Source organism: Bos indicus x Bos taurus, chromosome 15 (assembly GCF_003369695.1).
Source record: "Bos indicus x Bos taurus breed Angus x Brahman F1 hybrid chromosome 15, Bos_hybrid_MaternalHap_v2.0, whole genome shotgun sequence".
Taxonomy (NCBI): Eukaryota; Metazoa; Chordata; class Mammalia; order Artiodactyla; family Bovidae; genus Bos; species Bos indicus x Bos taurus.
In genome coordinates this window covers 37,187,157-37,212,182 of record NC_040090.1, presented here as the reverse complement: position 1 = coordinate 37,212,182, position 25,026 = coordinate 37,187,157, and the positions used below count along the sequence as shown (strand labels likewise).

The window sequence follows — 25,026 nt, the reverse complement described above, 5'->3', positions numbered from 1 at the left end:
CAAATCTAGGGAATTAACATCGATGTAATACTTGCAACTAAACTGCAGACCTTATCTGAAACTTTCATTTCTCAGTCTTACTCTTGCTTGTTTCTAAAGACTGCTCAGACATCATCTTCTCCTAGACGGCTTTCCTAGGCCCCTTTGCTCTTCTTTCCCCTCATTCTCTAAACACTCATAGGACTTGTGTGTGAGGAGTGCTACTCCTCGATGTGTGTTGTTGTGTGATGAGTACTGCTCCTTGATGGCAATTACACTACGTTGCAATTGTCTATAAAGGCTGAGATCCTGAAGGGAAGAGACTGGTTATAATTGACCTGGAATTCTGCCTGACAAGGAGGATCTTACTCCATGTTCCTTGAGAGACTGAAAACGATAGTGCTCAAGGTATCAAAAGGCAGCAGGTGTTGGCGAGCCAACGCAGGGCAGTCATCGCCTGGGTCCTATCCAAGCCCGCAGGTGGTGCAAGAAATGAGCTAGACCACTCGCTGTCTGCCTTCTCTAAGGCTCTGCTTTTCCGCAGGTCTAGCTCACCTGCTAACTCCTCCCCTTAGACCTACCCCCCAGTGTTAGCTCCACCCCCTCCACGCCTCCTCTTCCTCTGTAAGCTCCTTTAGGACCTGTGACCCCGCCCCTACCACGTTAGTCACTCTTTCATCCGGATCTCTGTCCTAAGCCCCGCCCTCCGGCCTTTCCCTGCCTCTTTTAGTCACGTCGCTCTTTAGGTCCCGCCTTCTGCCCTCTGGTTTGACCTTTCCTCCTCAGGCTCCGCCTCCACCCCGCGGGCCTCCTCCTCCCCAGAGGTCTTCCCCTGTGACAAGCGGGAGTCCTTCAGAAAGGCGGGGTTTGCAAGTGCGAGGGGGCGGAACCTGGGGGGAAGAGGCGGTATTCCTTGCTCGGAAGGCCGTCGGCGACCCCGCCCCTGCGCTCGGCCGTTGCCAGGAAACAAGCATCGACGCTCTGGCTTTGGCCCTGTCCAGCCAATGAGCTGGCACGCCGCTGCCCAGCGGTGCGTCGCTGGGCGGTTACGTGTGGTGCGCGGGGGCGCGAGTTGCGTGTGGCGCGGGGCGGGGCGCGGCTGGTGCGCCTGAGGAGCGATGGCGGCCTGAACTCACCTAGCACCGCGGTGGCGACCGGGCCTGGTCAGGGTCGGGGTTCTGTGAGTGAACACTAAGTAAGGGCCAGAGGGCCCGGAGAGGCGCGAGAGGGGATGAGGGACTGGGGAATGACGGCACCGGGTTTGGTGACTGCCCTTCTTGTGAGGGGACAGGGTGAGGGGCTGGAATGTGGTGAGGGGCCGGGTGTGAGTGTCTAAGGTTGGGGAGCAAGATTAGAGCCTCGGGTGAGTGGGCAAGTAAGGAGCTGGGTTGTATGAAGGGCCGGGATGCTTTCTGAGGGGCCAAGTGAAAGGGACTTGTGAACACGGTTTAGTGAGGAGCTGGGGCTCCTGTGGGCAGGAGTGAGGGACAGCCCTGGCTAGACCAGAGTGAGGAGGGGTTGAGGCCTGTGCTGGGAGGGAGAATAGAGAGGGCTGAGGCGGGAACATGCTGATAGCTGGTGAATCAGGAGGGAGCTGAGGGCAGGGCATGGAGGGAGGAACGAGGATTGTGAGACCTAGATAAAGATGAGAGGTCGGTTCTGAATGGAGTGTCCTGCCCAGTGAGAGCAGTAGTTTTAGGTTGAGTTAGGATAGCTTGGGTGGAAATGTGCACTTCGCTCTTCTGCTTCATAGGCTCTACATATTCTGGAGGATCGAAACATGAAGATGTCATGGACAATAGTAACAATGATAATGAAAATAATTTTTGAGACTTACTCTTTAACAGAGTCATCGTTGGAATTCCTCATTTCCTCAAGTTATTTCTTGGGACTGAAGACTTGGCGATGTTCCCTCTCATAGAGATTTTTTTTGGCTATGACTGCCTATGTTTGTTTCCTCTTCACCTGATTCTGGGCAACCTTACTCCACTGCTGCTCCTTATCTGTGCTGAGCTGTGGGGCTTTGACGGTTGCCTTCTATATTGGACTAGCTGCTTAAAGTTGCTAATTCTACTTTCATGAAAATAATATGGCTTGTTACATACAACGCTGTATTTAGACTTCCAAACAGGATGACTTACAGTTAAAACTAATTTATGTACAGTAAAGTACTCATATTTAAAATGTACATGTTTGATGAGTTCTGACATATGTTTACATCTGTGAAACCATCACCATTTTCAAGATACTGAACATTTCTACCACCCTCAAAAGTTTTTCTCTTATCCCTTTGAAATCATTCCTCCCTTCACGACATGTTAATTGGTTCAGTTTATTAGCGTTTTACAGGTCCCATGTTCCCTGCCAACCCACATGCACATAAAAATTTTGAATGTTGTAGAAAGCTGGGTTGGCAGTCAGATAATTGCCACTTCCATACTATTAAAATTCCCTCTCTACTGACAGTCTGCCACAGAGCAGATACCTTCCCAACCTCAGGAAGAGGTTCATCTTCCCTAAACAGACCATTCTCTGAGAATTAGGAGCAGCTCAAGTCCCCATTCCATTCAAGAATCTGAGCCTCAGAAACAACCGTCCTGTGATGTTTTCATTGCTTCTCTCTGAAGACCTAGCAGATTTTCATGGTAGTGGAACCCTTGGCAATCTTACCTAGACAGAACCCTTAAAACTTAACATGTATAATGAAAGAGTTTTAGGGCAGTGATTCCTAAACGTTGGGTTAAAAACAGTGCCAGTCCATGGTTAAGTTTTTATCTATTCAAGGTGGAAGGAGAGAAATAAAAACATATGGAACATGAGTTTTCTATAAAGATAAATTTATTCTTAGATTATCATTCCTATTCTTCTAGTGTTTAAGTGCTCTCTCACTGATGAAGTAGTGGTGACAGTAATTGATGGGTTTTAAGAAACTGATCTATTTGTCAAAATAAAAAGTAATGATCCTATTTTAAAAACTTTAAAATCTATTTCCACTGGATCATGAAATTCAGAAATTTAGAGGGATGGTGTGGCTGCTGTATTATGTTGAGGAAGCATGCTGCACATGCTTCCTCAGAATTACTGTTTGATATGGATTGCATAGTGATCTCAGGTTTTGCTGGAATTATATAGTTACCCTGTGAAGTATGTAAGGGCAGGAATTCTTATTTTATAGATGGAGAATCAAACTGGGGAGCCAGAGATCACAGTGATAAAGTGGCAAAGTCTGGACTCCAGATTTGGTCTCATGAGGGTGACTTGGGGTGGAAAATAGTTTGTAACATAGAGTGAAGGTGATGTGGCATAAAAAGCATGTGATTTATAAGAAGAGTTGTGATGACATGGAGGACATTATACTGGCAAAATAAATTTTTAAAAGATTTGTAGTTGTTCTGTTTCCAAAAGAGGTTAAAGAGACTTTGTGGGTGACATAGGTTTGAAGGTTTTGTTTAATAATGTGGCAAAAACAGGAACAGTTGTCCATAATACCTGGGTCACATTGCGATAATGGTAGGTCAATCAAGTTGTATGTCAGAGGGTTCTTAGGGACTGTGCATTCTTGATCGTCTGGAGAAAGCACTAGGTTGGTAAGCTTACTGTTTGCTATACTGAATCTCTGTTGAATTGTAGTGCTTTAAGTGTAATGGATTTTGCTTTATGATATATAGCTGAATGATAGATCTGAGAAAATGAAACATAGATGAGGATGATGATGTAGTGCTGGGGTCCAGCCCCGTCTGATCCAGGGTATTCGAAGGAGAGACGGCATCGGCGATCATCAGGAAACAATAGATCAATTAAGCGTTAATTAAAGATATAAAGAGTGGTTAAATAAGGATAGCTCAGTGAGGAAATTCAGTGGAGAAAAGCGGCTGCAATAAGGATAGCTCAGTGAGGAAATTCAGTGGAGAAAAGAGGCTGAAATAATTCAGCCACAAGGTGAGAGAAAGAACGACATGGGGAGACCAAGTTTCAGTGAACAAGGCCTGCACTTTATTTTCCGAAGTAGTTTTTATACCTTAAGTTATGCATAGAGGATAATGGGGGAAGGGGTAGAGTCATGCAGTAAGCCAGGCTTTCTTCCTGCAAACTTATCATATGCAAAAGTTTAGGTGATTTGCATCATCTTCTGGCCTGGAGGCCTGTTAACATTTTAAGACCCTTTCTTCAGAAAACTTATTTTTCTCTAAAGGTGATTAGGCAGACGCCACGATCCAAAAGCATTAAAGTTGCATTCCTATAGGGCAAAGGTGTGGTGGGCTACAACAAAAAAGAATTAACTCAAGGGTCCAAGGTTACAAACATTAAAGCTACTATTTACACCAGTTATATTAATCAATACACTGCCATGGACACAGCAGGTAAGGGATATGGAGACTTAGCAGCAAACATTGGCCCAACAAGTGAAAAACCCTTCACCAATAAAATTTCTAATCAATCTTTTAACTGCTCAAAGGACTCTGTATTTAGACAGTTTAGAACATCTCATGTCTCTCACAGTTGGGAGGCTCTGAGCAGTCACATGTGGCCGGAAAAACCTATTCAGGCAGGCTAGAGGATTTCCAAAGGAGTTTGTAGGTTGAAACACTGTCACACCCAGGAACTTTATTAACTGGAGCTGTAAGTTAACTCTTTTTTTCAGAGAGAGGTAGTGGGGGACAGCCCCCCGTAAAGTCAGAGGTGTAGGTGAGAGCACAAAGCAGAAAGTAGGCAGACTCTGGTTTGGGGGATAGATGCTCGAGAATTTCCAGGGGTACTCCTGAGGCTCGATCCCACCTTTGCGTATGCCGAGCCTCCTTCCTCCTGACCTTTGCCACGGGCGGAGTTCCTCACGCTGGCTCCTGGCGGTGATAGACTTCCAGTTGAGCTATTCCAGATCCTGAAAGATGATGCTGTGAAAGTGCTGCACTCAATATGCAATATGCAATATGCACTCAATATGCAATATGCCGGCTCCCGCCAATGTAGAGATAGAAACATGTTTGGAGTGCTGTGTGTAACCATTTATTCCACCTCTGCTGTGTGCCAGCACTCTGCTAAGTGCTGGGAGGACAAATTCATTCATTTATGAATTCATTTATTCATTCAGCAGATACTTCAGCATATAGTTTGCCCTTACGATGCTCACATTTTATGAGATAACAAGATGTCAATAAATAAGACCTGGTCCTCTGTATCCTCAGGGAATTTGCAATCTGATTGGGAGAGGTGGACACATGAAAAGATAATTTCAATTTAGAGAGAGAATGTGAAATGTAAAAGTATATCATAATTAGATGATTACTTCTCTGTATCTAGTCTTAGTTTCTCTCTATGTTCCGGTCATTTTACTCAGTGATCTCCTGTATATGTTCACAGGTATCATAGTTAACATGTTCAAAACAGGACTCATTGTCTTTGCTTTGAATGTCTTCTTTTCTACCATATGGTATATAGCAGTCCAGGCAAGGACTTCAGTGTCATCTTCCATCTTTCTGCTCCTTTACCCCCTCTATGTAGTCAATCACTAAAATCTTAATACATTTCCTTTTATAGTCTCTCTGTTTGCTTCATCTTTTCTGTTATAGCTTCACAATTAAGGCTTTAGTTTACTTCCTTTTTGTCTCTTATCTGGACTTTTTCCCCCTGATAGTCTCCTGCCTTCGTATTTTTTTTTTTTGTCATTTAATTTTTATTTATTTTTTTTACTGGAGTATACTTGCTTTACACTGCTGTGTCAGTTTCTCCTATACAGCAAAATGAATCAGCCATACATATATCCCATCTTTTTTGAATTTCCTTTCCATTTAGGTCACCATAGAGCAGTAAGGAGAGTTCCCTGTGCCATAGAGTAGATTCTCATTAGTTATCTATTTTATACATAGTAGTATATATATCAGACTTTCTCTTTTCTAATCCGTCCCTGGAATGATCTTTCTAAAAATACAAATTTAATGGAGCTCTTTATGCTTAAAATTTTTGGCTGTTTGTCTTCTGTAGGATGACATCCAAATTCCTTAATATGGCATCATTTGGCCTCAACTCATGACTAGCCTCATCTCCTACCACTCTCCACTCTGTGTTCTAGCTTGAATAAATTGTTCACAGCTCCCTAGCAAACATGTTACTTTTTTAAGCCTTGAAATCTTTGTAATTTCTCCTTTCTCTTCTAGGAATGCCTTTTCTTCTCTGCCCAGTGAACTTTGCTCATCCATTAGGATCTGGTTCAGTTGTACCTCCTCTTTGACTTCTTTGTCACCCTCTCCCACAAAGAGGGTGGAGAAAGCCATGTGCAACATGGGATTTACTTTGGTAAGGGGAGTCAACATGTGATAGAGTTCACGTTGTGAGTTATGAGGGCTCTGCTAGAGTCAGGTGGGGAGATGCCTGCAAGAAGCAGAGGTGGTACTGGGGAGAGGAGGAGTGAGTTGGGACCATACAAAGATATCCCATTTGTTTTATAGGTATAGGCTGAGCGATAGACAAGCAGAGAGGATATGTGTAATCTCAGTTCTAGATTGTAGGCTCTTATGAGGTGGGGTTTGTTTGTTTTTTCCTTTTGTATTCCTATGAGGTTTTAATCAGATCTTCCCACTTAAGCATCTAGGGTAACAGCACATTGCTGCCTCTTAGGTCAGTAAGAGGCAGAGCCTAGGAAGAACATTTGTAAGGGGATGAGAAGCCTTAACTTCACTGACCTGTTCTTAGAAGGTTGTTTGGTCTCTCTCTGTCAGCTGTAGGTGTTACAGGTGTATCCCTGCCCCCAGCTCTCTCCCTCTCTTTGCCTCACCCAGGGCAAAGGTTCATAAGTGGGGCTGAGCCACTTCCTGCCTTGTTCCTGCTGTTGGTGGACACTCTTGCTGAGTGTGCCTGTATGTCTGAATTGGGGGCCCTATGGTGAGTACTTGGCTCTGGCCATTTGGGAGGTCTGAAAGATCAGCTCCTTTTTTCCCTGTGACTGAGCTTGTAGGTGAATTTGGGAAGAGAGGTCTCCTTTTCTGTAGACTTTGCTATGGGAGGAACAGGCACAGTCATAGGGTGGTGATTCCATTCTCTTCTTTGTCTTGTTCTGAACTTTTCAGGGTTAACAGGGAGTGAGGGAGTCTTATATAGGTGACAGGAACACTGAACTTGGCTTTCTTTTAGGCTTTTGAAGTAGGTGAAGAGGGTCCAGGTTAAGTGTTAGCTTTTGAGTTCTGAGACACTGATTTAAGTGTGGTTCTTCTCTTTGAGGTCTTTGAAAATAAATGGGGGTGGGGTAGGGAGGGAAAGTCCTGGAGACCAGTTCCCCTTGGGTCTGTGATTAGTGCCTTATGTTAGTCAAGCAGTGGAGCAGAAGTGGTTCCCCAGGTACATCACAAGGTAGAAGCTGTTTGTTAGTCTATGGAATTAGGTTCTGGAAGCTGGAGGCAGTTTAGTTTTGGACACAATAAAACCTTACTTTGCTGAGACTGGTTGCTTGGCCCTTCTTCAGCTCCCCTGGGGATTCAGTTTGAGGTGGTGAGGATGGAAGTGTCAGAGTAGGTTAGATCTCTCCTTTCTGTCAGAGATGAGGATCTCTGAGAGACGGAAGACGAAAGTGGGAAGGAAAATGTCATTTATAGAGCACCTAGACTTCTACATAGGTTATCTTATTTAAATCTTAAAACAGTAACAATATGTATTTCATCAGGAATTTGTGGATGAGGAAACAGGCTCTGATGTGTGATTTATTTAAGGTCATGCAGTGGGAAAATGGTTGAGATTCAAACCTTTGTTTGAGGGACTCCAGAGTTCATGCTTTATTTACTACTATGGGTTATTCTTGCTGGACCTTAAGGACCTCTATTCGTTTTCAGTCCTCAGATGAGGTATGTCTGAGGAAACATTCTGTAACCAGTAATGCTGTTGTATCAGTCAGGGTCCTTGAAGGTAGCAGATGGCACAGATTAGGTTTGGAAAGAATTTAATGATAAATGGGCTGTCATCTCTTACAGAAAGGAGAGATCTAACCTACTCTGACACTTCCATCCTCACCACCTCACAGTGAATCCCCAGGGGAGCTGAAGAAGGGCCAAGCAACCATTCTCAGCAAAATAAGGTTTTAACGTGTCCAAAACTAAACCGCCTCCAGCTTCCAGAACCTAATTCCAAAGACTAACAAACAACTTGTAAATATATACAAAGGCATGGGCAGAGTTTAAGGAAACTGACAAAGGATGATGCAGTATCCCGGGGCTAAGAATGTGACAAATGACAGGTCTAGGAACAGGGGAGATTTCTTCCCAGTAATCGCACTTGCTGGCTTTGCCTTCTCCAGCCCATGACTACTTGGGATCTTAAATACTAGGACAGATGCATAAGTACTTTTTCTAGTGCATCCGTGCTGGTGATCCAAATCAGTGTGGTTGTGTTTGATGGTTTATAGGAAACCATGTGGGGTTATACACAGACTGAGTATCCATTCTGTGGCACTTCCATTTTCTCCCCTCTGCTCTCTCCCTCACCCCGACTCTCTTGGGTGAGTGAGGGAGGGAAGAGTAGTTGGGTAGGGGGTAGTATTAGATATTAGCTTTCCTCTTTTTGTTTTCAGATTTACTGGAAGTGGCACTCATCCTTTATATTTTACTGTTTTCTTCCTTTCTCAGAGAAAGTGGTGTACTTCTTTTTCTCAGACTAGTACTATACTTGTTTTTTTTTTTTGGTCAGGTATCCCCTTCTGATTTATCCACAACCTGTTACTTTGTTCAGACTTCTTTTCCTCACTTGACAACTGCCCTTGAGGCTCCCCATCTGACCGGCTAAAATCAACTATTTTTAGTTTTCATTGTTTTATCTCTCTGTAGACTGTGCACTATGGACAACCTCCAGTTTCCTGAAACTTCCTTTCCTTGATTTCTTGATTATGGTTATTTCTTGGATTTCTCCTTCCATTTCTGGCTACCTTCACTAGTCTTTTTTAAAAGACTCCTCCTTTGCTTTTTTAAATCCTGGTTTTCCCCAAGATGTCACCTTTGGCTCCTTTTGTGATTACTGATCTCTTCGGATGATTCCATCCCCTTACTTAGCTTCATCTACTACATATAAGCTGGTGACTCCTGGATTTATAGCTCTAGTCGTGATTTTACTCTTGAGCTTGAGTATAATTTCTACTTGCTTTCTGGACATCGTGGATATCTTATCAGTGTCTAAAAACTTAACATGTCCAAAACTGTACTCATTCTCTTCTAAAACACAGTTCCTTTGTTGCGTGTTCCTAGTCTGTTAGTGGAATTACCTTTTATTGAGACTCTTATACTTCATATTAGGGTCTTCTGTCATCCTCCATTCATTTGGTAGATCTTATTCTACTTCATGGTTAAGTTAAATCTGGAGGCTGATTATCTGCATTTGCATCTCATTCTTGCCACTTACCAACTGGGTACCTTTGGCTATTTAACCTTTCTAGGCTTTGATTTCCTTGTGTGTGAAATGGAGATAATACATCTATGGTTTTTATTAGGCTTAAATGAGCAATAACATGCAGTGCTTAGAATGGAGACTGGCACATGTAAGTGCTCAATATGTGCTAGCTATTATAATTTTTAAATTCAGCATCTTGTTCCACAAATGTTTTTGAATGGCAGTTACTATGTTGGCATTGGAATTTCAAAGAAGAATGAATGATATGGTCTCTTTCGTCAAGGAGCTTGCTATTAGTGACAGATATTATAGGTGTAAACACTTTCATTATCACAGGGGACATGCTGTGGGACATAGAGGTGAATCTCAGATTTACCTTTTCTAATTCTGCTCTTACGACTTTAGTTCATACATTCCTTTTTTAAAATGGACTATTGAAACAGATTCTTATAAATTGTCTACTGCCATTAGTCTCTCTCTACCTTGTACTGCTAGCTGACATATTTTTAAAGGCAAATTTGATCTTACCATTTTCTTGTTTAAAAAGCTCCTTTATTCCAGGGTGTTCATAAATAAAACTCCTCAGCATGATATTCAGTGATATTTATAACCTTCACCCATGTTTACCTTTTAACTTAACATTGTCCTCTCTTCTCTAAATGGTCTGTGTTTAAGCCACACCAAACTTGCAACTGTTCTTTAAATTTACTATGTTCTTTCACAGTGCTGTATTTTTGTATATAATGTTTTTAATATGAAGAAGACTTTTTGCTCTGCTCTCCTTGTGACCAGTATCTCATTGTTAACGTTTTACATCAGGTACCACCTCTTTTCTGGAATCCTCTTACAGTTTCCAGGCAGATTTAGTTTCTTTCCTTAGTGCACTCATGACATTTTTGTAAATACCTCTTTATAATATTTATTGAAGTTTTTGTTTATGCTCCCCCAACTGTTTTTATCCATCTTTGTATTTCCAGTGCTTCCTTAGCACAGTGCCCCAGTACTGGTATGATGTACACTGAATTAATCAATGAGTGGGCCCTGCCTGCCCTTTAGGACTGGCTCTTCCCATTATGTCTTTTTGGGGGAAAAAAAAAAAAAAGACTTATCTTTTGTTCTCAAGAAAGTTTCCTTAAGCAAGCAGAGTTACTGCCTTTTAGTTGTGAGCAGATAGTGGTGAGAGACTGTGTATCTGGGTAGAAGGAGGTGGTGGTTAATGTAACTGGAGGGCAAAGTGTGGGTCTGTTGGCAGGTCTCTGGGTTCCTTTAGGCCTTGTTGAGTATAAAAAGGAAGGATGATTGAACCATGTCTTTCCTCTGAAGTTGTTGTTTTTTTGCCTCTGAAGTTTTTATACTCAGGAGGTATTGTTGAGAGCCATTACTGCTGAGAGGGTGGTAGATGTGATGAAGAAGGAACTGTGAGCCATGGCTGAGGCCAACAGATGTTTACCACGATGGTATGGTCACTCACCTAGAGCCAGACATCCTGGAGTGTGAAGTCAAGTAGACCTTAGGGAGCATTACTGCAAATAAAGCTAGTGAAAGTGATGGAATTCCAGCTGAGCTATTTAAAATCCTAAAAGATGATGCTGTTAAAGTGTTGCAGTCAGTATGCCAGCAGATTTGAAAAACTTGGCAGTGGCCACAGGACTGGAAAATGTCAGTTTTCATTCCAATCCCAAAGAGAGGCAATGTCAAATTCAAACTACCATATACTGTACACATTTCACATGCTAGCAAAGTAATGCTCAAAATCCTTCAAGCTAGACTTCAACAGTACATGAACTGCAAATTTCAGATGTTTAAGCTGGATTTAGATAAGGCAGAGAAACCAAAGATCAAATTGTGAACATCCGTTGGATCTTAGAAAAAGAAAGGGAATTCCAGAAAAATGTCTACTTCTGCTTCATTGACTATGCTGAAGCCTTTTACAGTATGGATCACAACAAACTGAAAAATTCTTCAAGAGATGAGAATACCAGACCACCTTACCTGCCTCCCGAGACACTTGTATGCAGGTCAAGAGGCAACAGTTAGAACCGGACATGGAACAATGGCCTTGTTCAAAAATGGGAAAGGAGTCTGTCAAGACTGTATATTGTTACCCTGCTTATTTAACTTATATATGCAGAGTATATCATACAAAATGCTGGGCTGGATGAATCACAAGCTGGAATCAAGACTGCTGGGAGGAATATCAACAACCTTAGATATGCAGATGATTCTACTCTAATGGCAGAAAGTGAGGAGGAACTAAAGAGCTTTTTGATAAGGGTGAAAGAGGAGAGTGAAAAAGCTGGCTTAAAACTCAACATTGAAGAAACTAAGATTAAGGCATCCAGTCCCATCACTTCATGGCAAAATAGATGGTGAGAAAGTGGAGGCAGTAGCAGATTTTATATTCTTGGACTCCAAAATCACTGCAGACAGTGACTGCAGTCATAAAATTAAAAGATGCTTGCTCCTTGGAAGAAAAACTGTGACCAACCTAGACAGCATATTAAGAAACAGAGACATTACTTTGCCAACAAAGGTCTTTCTTGTCAAAGCTATGGTTTTTCCAGTAGTCTTGTATGGATGTGGTGGCAGAGGATGAGATAGTTGGATGGCGTCACCAACTCAGTGGACTTGAGTTTGAGCAAACTTTGGGAAATAGTGAAAAACAGGGAAGCGTGGCATGCTGCAGTCCATGGGGTCACAAAAAATCGGACACGACTTAGTGGCTGAACAACAGCTCTTTCTCTAATGTGGGTGTTCTGTCACGTCCGCAGGAGTGAATGTTGAATGCATCTGACAGGAGTGGGTATATGTGTGTTTATGGGAGTGTATCCTTGTATTTTTTTCTAGAATTAAAATTCTTTTGCTTTTTTGATTGGTTCTGAATTTTTACCTCTTAAGATTATTCAGCAAGTTAAAGATCTGTTTGTGTATTTCCTGTTGGGTGGGCTTCTAGGGAGGGACCTGTAATAGAAAAAGGTTTCTTCCTCAGAAGTCCCAGAGGACTAGAGTCAGATCTAGACTGGATTTCCTGATAGTTCATTGTTTGTTCATTCATTCATTCATTCATTCATTCACTTGAGCATCTATACATTCAGCAGATAATTTATTGATCTCTAGGTACTGGTGATGCAACAGAGAAACCTTGTCCTCAGTGAGCTTACATTGTAGTAGGGAAGATAGATAAATGAATAGACAAATATTTTCAGAAAATAAAAAAGTGTGCAGAAGAAAGGATTAGAAAGCTAGAGAGTGAAGGTGGGAAAATGCAGTTTCGATAGAATTGTTAAGTAGAGGAAATGGCATTCAGAAAGAGTGATGTGAACAATGTGAAGATCAGGAAAAGTGCATTCCAGACAGAGGAAAGAGCTAGTGTTGAAGAAAGGCTCCTATGAGTGAAGTATGAGTGAAAAGGGGCATGTAGGAAGTTATACAGATTAGATTAAATAGTGCCCTAGAGGCCAAGGTAAAGGACTTGGATTATTACCAGTGTGATAGGGAATCATTGGAGGGTTTTCAGCAGAGGAGAGATGTAGTATAATTTATGTTTTAAAACTCTAGTTGCTGTGTGGGGAATAGATTCTCAGAGGGCTAAGACTGGAGGCATGAAGACCAGATTGGAAGCTATTGCAATAGTGAGGCATGTTTGGAGGGTATAGATTATAGGCTGATGAACTGGATATTGGAGGTAATAACAAGAAGAAAGAAGGATGATGCCCAGGTATTTGACCTGATCAAGTAGGTGAATATTGCTATCATTTATTAAGGTGGAGAAGGCTGGGGAAGTAACACAGGTTTGGTGTTGGAATGAGTTCTGTTGTACACGTGTTGACTTTAAAGTGCTGATTGTGTGTGTCGTTTTCAGTGGAGTGGTGGTTCTGAGTTCTTCCTGTTGGGTGGTAGAAAGAAGCAAACTTCTGTTAACCTCTCTATTCTTTCTCTTTGAATTAGATTTGTAGGCCTGGATTGGGCAGTGACCTCTGGGCTCACTGTTCCAGCCTGGTGTATCTTCTGGCTCCATGGACAGTTGTTGGCTCCTACAGACCGGATGAAGCAGACTAGAGACACAGGTGGAGAAAACCTCCAGCTGGCAAGTTCTCAGAGTGTGACTCTCTGGCCGCTGGCCGTGCCCAGCCTGCCTTATGGAGAGGATGAACTGGCTGAGCAGACTGGCCTCCCGGGGCCCTGGGCACCGTGTACCACAAGGGGCCAGTCTGCAGACCCCTGTCATGGCTGACCCTGAGACTTGCCTCATGGTTTTCAAGAATCACTGGTCCCAGGTAGGAGACTGTATACCAAAGGGCCCAGTCTACTACCTGCCTGAGTCCCTCTAAATTTCTGTGTTCTCTCACCTTATCATCTAGTCACCTTATTTTAGATTCCTTCTCTTATCTGTCCTGATTCCCCAGGTGGTGCGAATCCTGGAACGGCAAGGGCCTCGGGCAGCTCCTGGGGGTGCTGATGATCTCAGTGCCGTGCGCAACCACACTTACCAGATGCTGACACTCCTGGCAGAGGATCGCGCAGTGCCCTTGGTCCCCACAGCTCCTGGGCCCCTGCTTGAGTTTGCTCTGCGTGAGGATCTGCTAACCCGTGTGTTGACATGGCAGCTTCAATGGGATGAGCTTGGGGATGGGGTTGAGGAACGGCGGGCTGAGCAACTGAAACTCTTTGAGATGTTAGTGAGCGAAGCTCGCCAGCCCCTGTTGCGGCATGGTCCAGTTCGTGAGGCTCTACTGATCTTGCTGGATGCCTGTGGCCGCCCTGTGCCCAGTAGCCCAGCACTGGATGAAGGCCTGGTGCTACTTCTCAGCCAGCTGTGCGTGTGTCTGGCCCGGGAGCCTTCATTGCTCGAGTTCTTCCTGCAGCCACCTCCTGAACCTGGAGCTGCTCCCCGTCTTCTCCTCTTTTCTCGCCTTGTCCCTTTTGTCCATCGAGAGGGCACCCTGGGCCAGCAGGCCCGCGACGCCCTACTCCTGCTCATGGCTCTATCAGCTGGAAGTCCCACTGTGGGCCGCTACATCGCAGATCACTCTTACTTCTGCCCGGTCAGCACCTCCTGGGATGGGTGTAGGGTATGGTGTAGGCACCTTCCTATTTAGGAGGTGTGGAGGGGCTATGCACCGGGGCCCTCTCCTTTAGCAAGTAGCCCCCTGGGTTTGAATGTAACACCTGGAATTGGGGTGGGGATGAAACTTGGGCTTATGTGGATAAGGCAGGTATGAAGGCTTTTCATGGGCCAGTGTTCCCAGGTGATGTCTTGGCACCTTGGGTAACTAAATATCTGCTCTGGTAATAGCTTTTATCCCTGTTCCATAAAACTCTGGGTTAATAGTTCCCTGTTTTCATTTTTTATATTGTCTGTGCCTTTGGTAACCTGTCCTTGGGGATGGCCCCCAGGTGCTGGCCACAGGGCTGAGTGCCCTGTACTCGTCACTGCCCCGAAAGATTGAAGTTCCAGGGGATGATTGGCACTGCCTGCGACGGGAAGATTGGCTTGGAGTGCCAGCCCTTGCGCTTTTCATGAGTTCTCTAGAGTTCTGCAATGCAGTCATTCAGGTGGGACTGGGGTTCCCAGGAGCTCTGGCCCTTGCTCATCTGGGGAAATGGGGTGGGAGAAGGTGCAATCTCTGGAGTTCTGATTTTCTTTCAGCTTGAGGGGAGGGTGCATATATATATATTCTAACATTTTGCTCCCTTTCTGACAGTAGCACCCTTCAAAATCCTCCATCCTCTTTTTTGTACCCATACAGGTGGCTCATCCTCTGGTGCAAAAGCAGCTGGTTGATTATATCCATAATGGGTTCCTGGTGCCAGTCATGGGCCCTGCCCTGCACAAGGTGAGAGTCATGGTGGCAAGGCAGATTAGGGGATTAGGCTGAGGAGTGGTTACCTCAGTGCCAGGACCAGTGTGGGTGGCAGTGGGCAGGGTACTCCTCCCTTTTTCCCTGTCTGTTCCTGGTACCTCCTTAGAACTTAAGGAAAATGGCTTTGTGTATATGTGGGGAAGCCCTAAATTTCCGAACTTTACCTTCCCTTCGTTCAGACCTCTGTGGAGGAGATGATCGCCAGTACCGCCTATCTGGAACTTTTCCTACGGAGTATTTCAGAGCCCGCCTTGCTCCGTACCTTCCTGAGATTCCTGCTGTTACACCGGCATGACACCCACACCATCCTTGACACCCTTGTTGCCCGTATTGGCAGCAACTCCCGGGTATGGCCCCTACCTCTGTCCTGGCTTACCTGGGTGAGCCATCTCCTCTCTCCAGCCTTTGTTCTGGGAGGGTGTTTCTGCCCTTCTTTGGCCTTTGTCTCCAGTAATCACTTCAAAGTTAGGTGGCATTTTCTTTCTAGTATTAAACTTTTAACTATTTTGGGAACATTTTCAATGTGCTTCACTGCTTTTGTAATATCTGGATATACACAGGACAGTTATATTTTATGAATGACTTTGGCCACTCATGGCTATAGGTTTTGCCATTGTGCAGCACTTGTAATATGGCATTGACCTGAGAGTCTCTTCAGCTGTGTAGTGCTCTGTGGTTTGTTGTGGGTGACTCGAGATCACCTCTTCAGGCTCTGAGCCTGCTTTATAACTAGTGTGTTTACCTGTACTTCCTTTTGAGTTTTCTGTATTTGAACTGCTGTAACTTGGGGCACCCATCTGCCTACCTACCTAGTAACATTCCTTCCTCCTGAAGGTTTTGATCGAATGTTCAGTGTGTTCACTATATTGGTCTCTGGTACTGAGGATATAATGGTAAGCAGTTTTTGCTGACTTCATGGAGCTTCCTTCACAGAGTAGGTAGAGAAGCAAACACATAACTGAAATAATTGAAAGTTGAGGTCATTTTTATAAAAAACAGGCTGCTTAGAAAACAGAGAGTGAAAGTGATAGTCATTCAGTTGTATCCAAGTCTTTGTGACCTCATGGACTGTAGCCTGCCAGGCCCTCTCTCCCTGGAATTCTCTAGGCAAGAATACTGGAGTGAGTTGCCATTCCCTTTTCCAGGGGATCTTCCTGACCCAGGGATCCAACCCAGGATTAAAATTTGAAAATGTGTTGGCAGGTGGATTCTTTACCATCTAAGCCAGTAGGGTAATCAAAAAACCTCTCAGAGGAGATGACATTGAACTGAGACCTAAAGGTCATGAGGGAGCTAGCCTACTAAAGAGCAAGCAGAAGAACAGTCTAGGCAGAGGGAGCAGTGCTTGCAAAGGACACAGTTGGGGAGAGGAAATGAAATGTATTTGAGAAGATAAAAGACCAGTGTGATTGGAGGTGTAGTGAGCATGGGGAAGAAAGGAGGGAGAGGTGGGTAAGATTCAGATCATGCATGGCTTTGTAGACCATGGTAAGAAGGTTAGATTTTAACCAATAGAAATATATATAAAATAGGAGTAAGTTGTCTAATAAAGACCTACTGTCCTTCTGGGGGAAATAAAGCATTTGTTTAGCCATGCACTTTATGGCATTTATTTTGGCTCTATCACCACTTTTATTTCCTTCTTTTATTACAAATAATTGAAGTTCTCTGGGTCTTTGTGTTTGAAGTAGAAGTTCTTGGATCACTAAGGGTTCTGGAAAGTTGTTCCAGTTACCTGAGATACCTGGTAGCAGGGTTTGAGGTAGGTAGGATTTCTGGATAGCTATGTTTTGTATACTTGACATTCTCCTGAATAGCTAAGTTTAAGGTATGTGTGAGATTTTTAGACTGACTCTGATTTGACCAGAGTTTCTGAACCAAGTGTACACCCTAAAATTGGAAAATGACAATAACTACAACAACAGATTCTAAGCTCTGCCTTAGGTCTCTTGAGTTATATTCTTTGGAAGTAGGCCCAAGGCATGTGAACTTTTATAATACTCCAAAATGTAAGTATGATACATGCCTTAGCTTAAGAATTATTGGTATAAACCAATAGGAAATAGTTGACAAAGCTTTAATTTTACAAAGATATTGAAAAAGTTTTATTTCTAATTATGCTGAAGTTCGACCATTGTCTTAAATCTATTTGGCTTCATAGAATGTCCTGTTCATGTTTTGAGAATGTTGATTTCCTTCCTAGGGTTGATTTTTTTTTTTTCCCCCCTGTGCTGGGCTCTGTCCATCTTGTTTTTGTCTTAATCTTACCCTAATTTCTTTGATTCTCCCTCAGTGTCTTTAGTCTTTAGCACATATTTCTGTTAGTATTGCATTTGGTCCTCTGGTTTCAGGAGCCTTTCGTGGTCTTTGGGTATTTATTCTTGGCTCTCTGTTCTTGGAGGAACCAAATCTGTTCTGATTTCAGGATTCCCATGTTAAACATGCAGGTGCTTTCCCTTTCCTGTGTTTGGCCCTTTTAAGCTTGATTCCTATTGGCCTGATTTTGTAACCACTATAGCCTGACTTTCATGGCTTAAGGTGAATAATGCTGCTAGCTAGTCTGAGTACCTGAGTATCTGTATTAGTTTCCTATTGCTATCATAACAAATTATCACAAACATAGTGGCTTAAAACAACACAAACTTATTACCTTACCATTCTGTAGGTCATGTATCTGGTACTGACCTTACCCTACTAAAATCAAAATGTCAACTGGGCAGTGTCTTTTCTGGAGGCCCCAGGAGAAAATCCATTTCCTTGATCATTTTAGTCCTTGGTCATATTTACTTAATTGTAGTTAAAGGACTGAGATTACTATTTTCTTGCTGGCTGTCAGCTGGGAACCATTCCCAGCTTCTAGAGACCAGCTAAATCCTTGACTTATGACTCCTTCCACCCTCAAAACCATCAGTGGTGGATGGAGTCCCTCTCACGGTTCAAATCTCTTCCTTTTTGACCCAACTAGAAAATATTCTTTGCTTTTAAAGACTCATGTGATTTAATTGGGCCCCTCTGGATAATCCAGGCTACTCTCCTCAACTTAAATTCCTTAATAATCTTAATCATGCCTGCAAAGTCCCTTCTGACATGTAAGGTAAAAAGGTACAAGATCTGGAGATTAGGATCTGTACATCTTTGAGGGCCGTTTTTCTACCTACCATACAATCTTTAATGAGTCTGAGTGTTTTCATTAAAACTCATGTTTTAATGAGACTGAGTGCTAGTTAAAATGGTCATTTAGGGTAAATATCCATGCTGACTAAAATGTGAATTGCTATCTTATCTCTTTCCCACCATGACTGGCTTTTAACTTCCCCTCAGTCATTTGGTAAATGATGAACACCTAGACTGTGGAGGTAGTGCCCTAGACTAAGACCCAGTGTTTGTCTTCGAGGAGCTCAAGTATACTTGTTATAAGGGAAGTATGGAGACAGCGCTTGGGGATTCAGCGGAGGAAGGGAGAACTTACATGTGTCTGCTGTCTTTGCCTGGCTGGAGGTGAACCACCCTTATTGCTTTCCTAAAACAAAAGATTTCCCTTGTTCTGGACCCACCTATTTTTTCCTTTTCCTGTCAGCTGCCCTTGAACTTTTCTTTATCCTACCTTCTCCGAGAGACACTGGTGTTGGAGAGGTGACTCACACTCCATGTTCACAGCCCCCACCCACTTCCCAGTTGGGATTCTTCCAGGTTCCCTCTGGTTTCTTGCTGGTAGGCATTCAGTTACTATGCTGCTATAGTCTGCTGACTGGCATTCACTTAGTTATCATGTTGTGTTGTCTCCTGTTAGACATTCACTCAGTTCCAGTATTTCCTGGGGTCTCTTCATGGGTGTTCCTTTCATTTAAGTGTTGCTAGAATCTCTATTGCCAGGTATATATAGCCAGAGTTTGATGACAAGTATGTGGTCTATAGAAATGCATTAAATCCGGCACACGGTTTGTTCCTATCTGTAAATAATGATGTCTTGACGACAAAGATAGTGTAATTATTTGTTTAATATTTGAATGATTGTTACATGCCAAGCCCTGTGCCATTGTTGTTTTAGGAGTGGTTGCTCGGGCCTCAGGTTGTGGGGGGCGGTTCCCATTTGTTAAATATCCTGAAGGGCTGAGAGCTCTTACAGTGACTCATCTCCGCCCCATCCCCCCCACCCCCCCAGCTCTGCATGGTGTCTTTGAGTCTCTTCAGGACCCTTCTGAACCTCAGCTGTGAGGATGTCCTGCTGCAGCTGGTTCTCAGGTAGCTGTTGGGGCAGGGCTGAGGGATGGCTGATCCTGAACCTTCAGGGCTGTCAGTGCCTTGTGCACTGCTGGGGTGATGGGTTGCATGGGGGTTGCTTGTGCATGTCCTCTTGAAACCTGGCTTAGCCATGTAGTTCCACTGATGTTCTCCCAAACCCTGTCCTTCCTTCCTGATCTATCCTTTCTTTGTGCTCTCTTTCCCAGGTATCTTGTCCCGTGTAACCATGTGATGCTGAGCCAGAAGCCGGCTGTGCGTGACGTGGACCTGTATGGACGAGCTGCAGACAAGTTTCTCTCCCTAATCCCACGCTGTTGTCGGCACCATGCCTCCAGCCCACCTCGTCCAGAGCATGCCTCGTGGGCACGAGGTGGGCCTAGCAGAGAGGCAGGGAGAAGGGAGGACACAACGGGTATGGCCTGGGTCCTGGGTAGCCTAGCAAGAAGGCGGGGCCAGGGTGGAAGGAGGGAGGTGGCCGTGAGTGGCATTCCATCTTTAGGGAAGTTGGTGAGAGGTGTTGGAGGGTGGATCATTAACTCTACCAGAGAAATTTAGCTTCTGAGCAGAGCCGTTCCTTTTCTTCACTCTGGTCATGCTCTTCTGTTTCTGTTGTTTTCATGGTGATGGTGGTGAGGGTGGTGTTGAATGAGGAAAAGCTTAATTTGAGTGGTGGAGAGTCAGCTGTCCGAATCAGTCACATTTCTGCTGCTCTGTTGGCTTCTCTTGTAGTTACCCATGTTGTGTCATCCCTCCTCCTGCACCTCTGTCTCTTTGATCCCTCTTATGTTTTTTCCCCTCGGCAGGCCCTGGAAGCCCAAGTGTTGACTCCTCTTCTGTGGTGACTGTACACCGGCCCTCCACACCATCTCGTCTAGCCCTCTTCCTGCGACAGCAGAGCCTGGGTGGCTCCGAGTCCCCAGCCCCAGCCCCTCGCTCACCAGGGCTTGCTACGTCCCCAGCCTCCAGCCCTGGCCGCCGGCCCAGCCCTGTGGAGGAGCCTGGTGAGCTGGAAGACAATTACCTGGAGTATCTGCGTGAGGCGCGCCGTGGTGTGGACCGCTGTGTCCAAGCCTGCCGTACCTGGTCTGCCCCCTATGATGGCGAGCGGCCCCCTCCTGAGCCTAGTCCAGTTGGCTCCCGGACTAAGAAACGCAGCCTACTGCCTGAGGAGGGCAGGGACAATGCGGGGGGAGGGGAGGAGGAAGAGCTGGGGAGTGGGGGGCTGGCTGGGGGTGCACGGGAAAGCCTTGGCCACCTGCCCCCTCCCCAGCTCAATGGGCTGCCAGGACCATGGCCTGAGGGGGCCAAGAAGGTTCGTCGGGTGCCAAAGGAGGGAGCTGGGGAACCACTAGAGGACACTTCTGAGGGCATGGCAGGACTAGAGGGCTTTGGGCAGGAGCTTCGGGAGCTGGAGGTGGCATTGAGCAATGGGGGTGCTGGCTCTGAGCCCCCTCTAGAGCCTTCACTACCTCTTGAGGAGGAGGAGGCCTACGAGAGCTTCACCTGTTCCCCTGAGCCCCCTGGCCCCTTCCTCAGCAGCCCTTTGCGGACTCTCAACCAGCTGCCAAGCCAGCCCTTCACTGGTAAGCTACTTAGCCTAGGTCTTCTCCTTTGTGTACTCTTTGCATGTTCTCGACCTGTTTGTGCTAGTTTCTGAGACTTCTTGGCCATGTCATTCCTGTGTACTTGCCTAGCTCCTCATCCATTTTGCTTGGGTCCCCTCCAGATACATATCATGTCATACTGTGTCTCTGTGTCTGTCTGTACGTCTTCCATGCTTGTGCTGGTTTGAGTATTGACTTTTGTCTGAGCCTTATATGTCTGTCCTATGTGCATGTTCCAACTCTTCCTCAGTCTGGCCGTTTCCTGGAATGTGTGATCAGGATATTTTGTGTTTGGTGTTTCCTGGTAAATCACAGTAATACATCTGAACCATGTGGAAGACATGGCCTGTCCTGTTTGTGAGGCACCTGTAAATCATGCCGTTCCATGCTGTTCCCACCAGTGTATCTGTCTGGGTGTTGGGTCTCCTGTCAGCTCTTGTGTGGCCCACAGTCAGCCCTCTGATGTAGTTTCCTTCTTCAGCCCTGGCCTCCTTTCTCCCAGCCTCTTTAGAGAAGGGCTCAGTTTCAAGTTTCTCCTGTTTCCTATCCTTGTACCTTGCCTTGACTGCTCGGTAAGCCTTTCTAAGGGTTTATGGGTAGTGGTAAGAATTGCAGCAGATAGAGTGAAATACCTCTGGGTAAATTAGATCAGTGACATACCACAATCAGGGAAAATGACAGCGCTGGCCTTGACTCCTCCAGTTAAGTTCTTTTGGTTTCTTCCAAAGACCTTGGGGTTAGACCTGGCCTGAGTGGCTGGGCTAACTGCATTTTGTTTTTGTTTGACCCTGCTTTACCCAGCCCAGCTCGCACCTGGCTCTTGTCCCTCCTCTACATACCATCCTGGGGGTTGTTGGGGAGACACTTCTGGGAAGCTGTGTAGTGATTTGGACTAGACATTCCTTGAGTTAGTGTCCCATCTATGTCTTTGTTGCATGTAAATCACTTACTGTGATGCTGGTATATTGTGAGAACTCAGCATGTGGTAGTTCAGGATTATTATCTTGGGCGGATGGCAGATAGTAGTTGACCAAGGCGCCACATGTCTTCCTCACATGTTTGTAGTGAGGTTATTGTGCATTGATCAGTACAATCAGTACACGTTCTAACTGGGCCTGGGATATACTGCCACACTGCTTGCACATCATCAGGGCTTTTGCTCTGGAGTAATAACAACTCTTGCAGACTATAGAGAATAGGTGTATTCATTTACTTAGCCTCTGCTTTGCTCTTTCCTTTTCTATGCCACTAGAAGGTGGTGTGCAGGTTTTACCACTTTATTGAAGTGTTAACTGAAGCTCTCTGTCTTTTTTCTTCTTCATAAACTCATCTGAGCTTTTTGTCTTGCAAAAAAGTCCCCTGGAGATGATAAGGGATATCTTAGGACCTTGCTAAACCAAGAGTTGATTTAGAGCTAAGGCTAGTCATGTGTGTGTGGAGTGAAGACTGTTCTATGATCTTTTTCAGGATTCAGTGTCTCTTGCCCTTCATTGTTCTCCTGGCTTAATTCCTAGGGCAGTTCATAGGCACAGTCCCTTTCTCCCACAAATCCCTGACCAGATAGACTGTGATGGTTCTACTGTACTAGTGTTGGTGACCTGGCTCAGTTGAGGCCAATTCTTCTAGAAGGTCATTCTAATCCCTTCTGCTAGTCTCTTTTCCACCAAAGAGTCTGTCCTGGATCAGTTTTCTCTGGCCCTGAACTAAGCTCTTTTTTTCCCTACAGATTCTATCTTACCATTTTCGTTCCCAGTTCTTGAACAGACCTGATTATTCCTTTGGTTCTCCAAAGATTTCTCCCCTTTTAAGTTGATCAATATAGTCACCTTCTTTGCCTTCATTATGCTTTCTTGTGGCTTTATTTTTGACTCAGGTCTAGTGTTATTCTCTGTCTTGTGTGTAACTTTGTTTCTTCTTTTGGTTCTAATCACTTAGTCACTTGTTCTTTCTTCAGTTGTTCTCTTGGGTTAAGCTTTTTAAAAAATTGAGAAATATCATATAGCTTATAGTTATTATTGAATACTTAAAATTTGCTAGATTTTGACCTAAATGCTGTGTATCAGTCTCTCTTTGATCCTCTTAATAACCTTGTGATGTGGGTGTTTTTCTTATTTTAACAAGTAGGAAACTGTGCTTGGAGAGTTTTGATTCATCTAGTAATTTTACTAGTAAATGGTAGAGCTCAAATTTAATCAAGTCTGTCTAATTCCAGAGCCTGTGGTCTGGCTCTTCATCTAGAATGTGTATAAAGCTGGCATCTGGCCTTCTTGTGGGTCCATGTGGTGTCTGCCATTTTATCTTGTCCAGAATAGGTGTTCACAGGATATTTAAACATTCCCAGAGACTGAAATACAAATAATTTTCACCTAGTGGGGGATCTCGTTTTGGGGAGGAATGTGTGTGACGTGCACTGTGTTCAGGCCTTGTATCCTTGTGCCCACCTCCCCAGGCCCCTTCATGGCTGTGCTCTTTGCCAAACTCGAGAATATGCTGCAGAACTCCGTCTATGTCAACTTCCTGCTGACGGGGCTGGTGGCCCAGCTGGCCTGTCACCCCCAGCCCCTGCTCCGCTCTTTCCTGCTCAACACCAACATGGTCTTCCAGCCCAGTGTCAAGTCCCTGCTGCAGGTGTGCGATGCATGCGTGCATGGGTGCGTCCAGGCTCCACAGTGGGCCAGGCCCACAGCTGGAGTAGCCCTGGGGGTGCTGGGAACAGGCCCGGTGGGGCTAGAAAGGACTGTGTCAGTCTGAAGCCACCCAGAAATGTCATGAAGTTGTGCTTCATAGGTGCTGGGCTCTGTGAAGAATAAGATTGAGAGCTTTGCAGCCTCCCAGGAGGACTTCCCAGCACTGCTATCCAAAGCCAAGAAGTACCTCATTGCCCGTGGCAAGTTGGACTGGACCGAGGGCCCTGCAGCAGGACCTGCCCCCCGCCGATCTGATTCCCTAGGTGAGGTCTACCCTGCCACCGCCTCCCCATCTTCCCTAGGCAACTAACTAGCTCAGGTTAATTGAATTCTTATTAAGGTTGAAGCCTTGTGGTGAGAACTGGAGAGTTGCAGAGAGTGGACTCTTGATTTTATCTTCAAGTTTCTGGTCAGAGGAAAAATAGTTGTGTCCACTGAGAGCCAAATCAACAGTACCAGCAAAAACTACTCTAGAAGCTGGGGACAGGCAAGGGGACAGAATAGTTTCTAGATTGAGATTTTTTTTTTTTAGGTTGCAATATTGTTAAAGTTTGGTAAAGGATATGACATTTGACATGGGTCTTGAGAGATGGGTAGGACTTGGGTGGCAAAGGAGTGGGATGACTATTATTTGTTCAGGAGATAGCATGAACTGTTTAGCTGGAGCAGGGAATTTGGAAGGTGGTGGAACAGTTGGTAGTAAGGCTGGGAAGATATCATCACAGCAGAAGGTTCTCAGAGTAGAAGTTGGGATGGGTGGAAGTTGTAAACTTTTAGGCAGTGAGATACCAATTGGAGGTCCTATATGTGGGAGTGGAGAGATAAGTATGTAAGTTCATGTGCTAGGTGCATTGGAGTTAGGAGAAGATGGAGTCAGAAGAGCAATCAGGAAGCGTCTGCCATAATGCAGATGTGACCTGTGAGGCTTGAATTAGAACAGTAGAAATAGGAAGAATTTGATAAGGTGGAAGTGGGAAAGAAGTATTGGCAGAGTTTGGCAAGTAGTTGTGAGATATGAGGAAGAAGGAAGAGTTATATATGAAGAGTTATATATGATGTTTTAAATTTAGATCTTTTATCAGCAAGTATCTGAGTGCTTGAGCTTCCCAGGTGGTGCTAGTAGTAAAGAACCTGCCTGCCAGTGCATTGGGCATAAGACATGCGAGTTTGATCCGTGGGTCGGGAAGATCCCCTGAAGGAGGTATGGCAATCTACTCCAGTATTCCTGCCTGGAGAATCCCTTGGACAGAGGAGCCTGGTGGGCTACAGTCCATAGAGTTGCAAAGAGTT

General features: G+C 44.8%; 1 protein-coding gene across 6 annotated transcripts in view; it reads left to right on the top strand.

Annotated features, from left to right (window-relative positions):
- The first annotated feature begins 1,051 nt into the window (after positions 1-1,051).
- The window catches only part of FAM160A2 (family with sequence similarity 160 member A2), a 33,908-nt gene continuing 9,933 nt past the window's right edge, over positions 1,052-25,026 (top strand). Inside the window, exons 1-11 of one of the 6 annotated variants that reach the window (XM_027563125.1) lie at positions 1,052-1,159; positions 13,288-13,616; positions 13,746-14,384; positions 14,737-14,895; positions 15,090-15,176; positions 15,383-15,550; positions 19,366-19,445; positions 19,652-19,815; positions 20,249-21,028; positions 23,499-23,677; positions 23,837-23,999. In XM_027563125.1, the coding sequence (XP_027418926.1) occupies positions 13,479-13,616; positions 13,746-14,384; positions 14,737-14,895; positions 15,090-15,176; positions 15,383-15,550; positions 19,366-19,445; positions 19,652-19,815; positions 20,249-21,028; positions 23,499-23,677; positions 23,837-23,999 (2,557 nt within the window). In that variant the 5' untranslated portion in view covers positions 1,052-1,159; positions 13,288-13,478. Of the gene's footprint in view, positions 1,175-13,287; positions 13,617-13,745; positions 14,385-14,736; positions 14,896-15,089; positions 15,177-15,382; positions 15,551-19,365; positions 19,446-19,651; positions 19,858-20,248; positions 21,029-23,498; positions 23,701-23,836; positions 24,000-25,026 lie in introns of those variants that run through there. The other 5 variants (XM_027563123.1, XM_027563126.1, XM_027563124.1 and 2 more) reach the window with 5 other exon arrangements.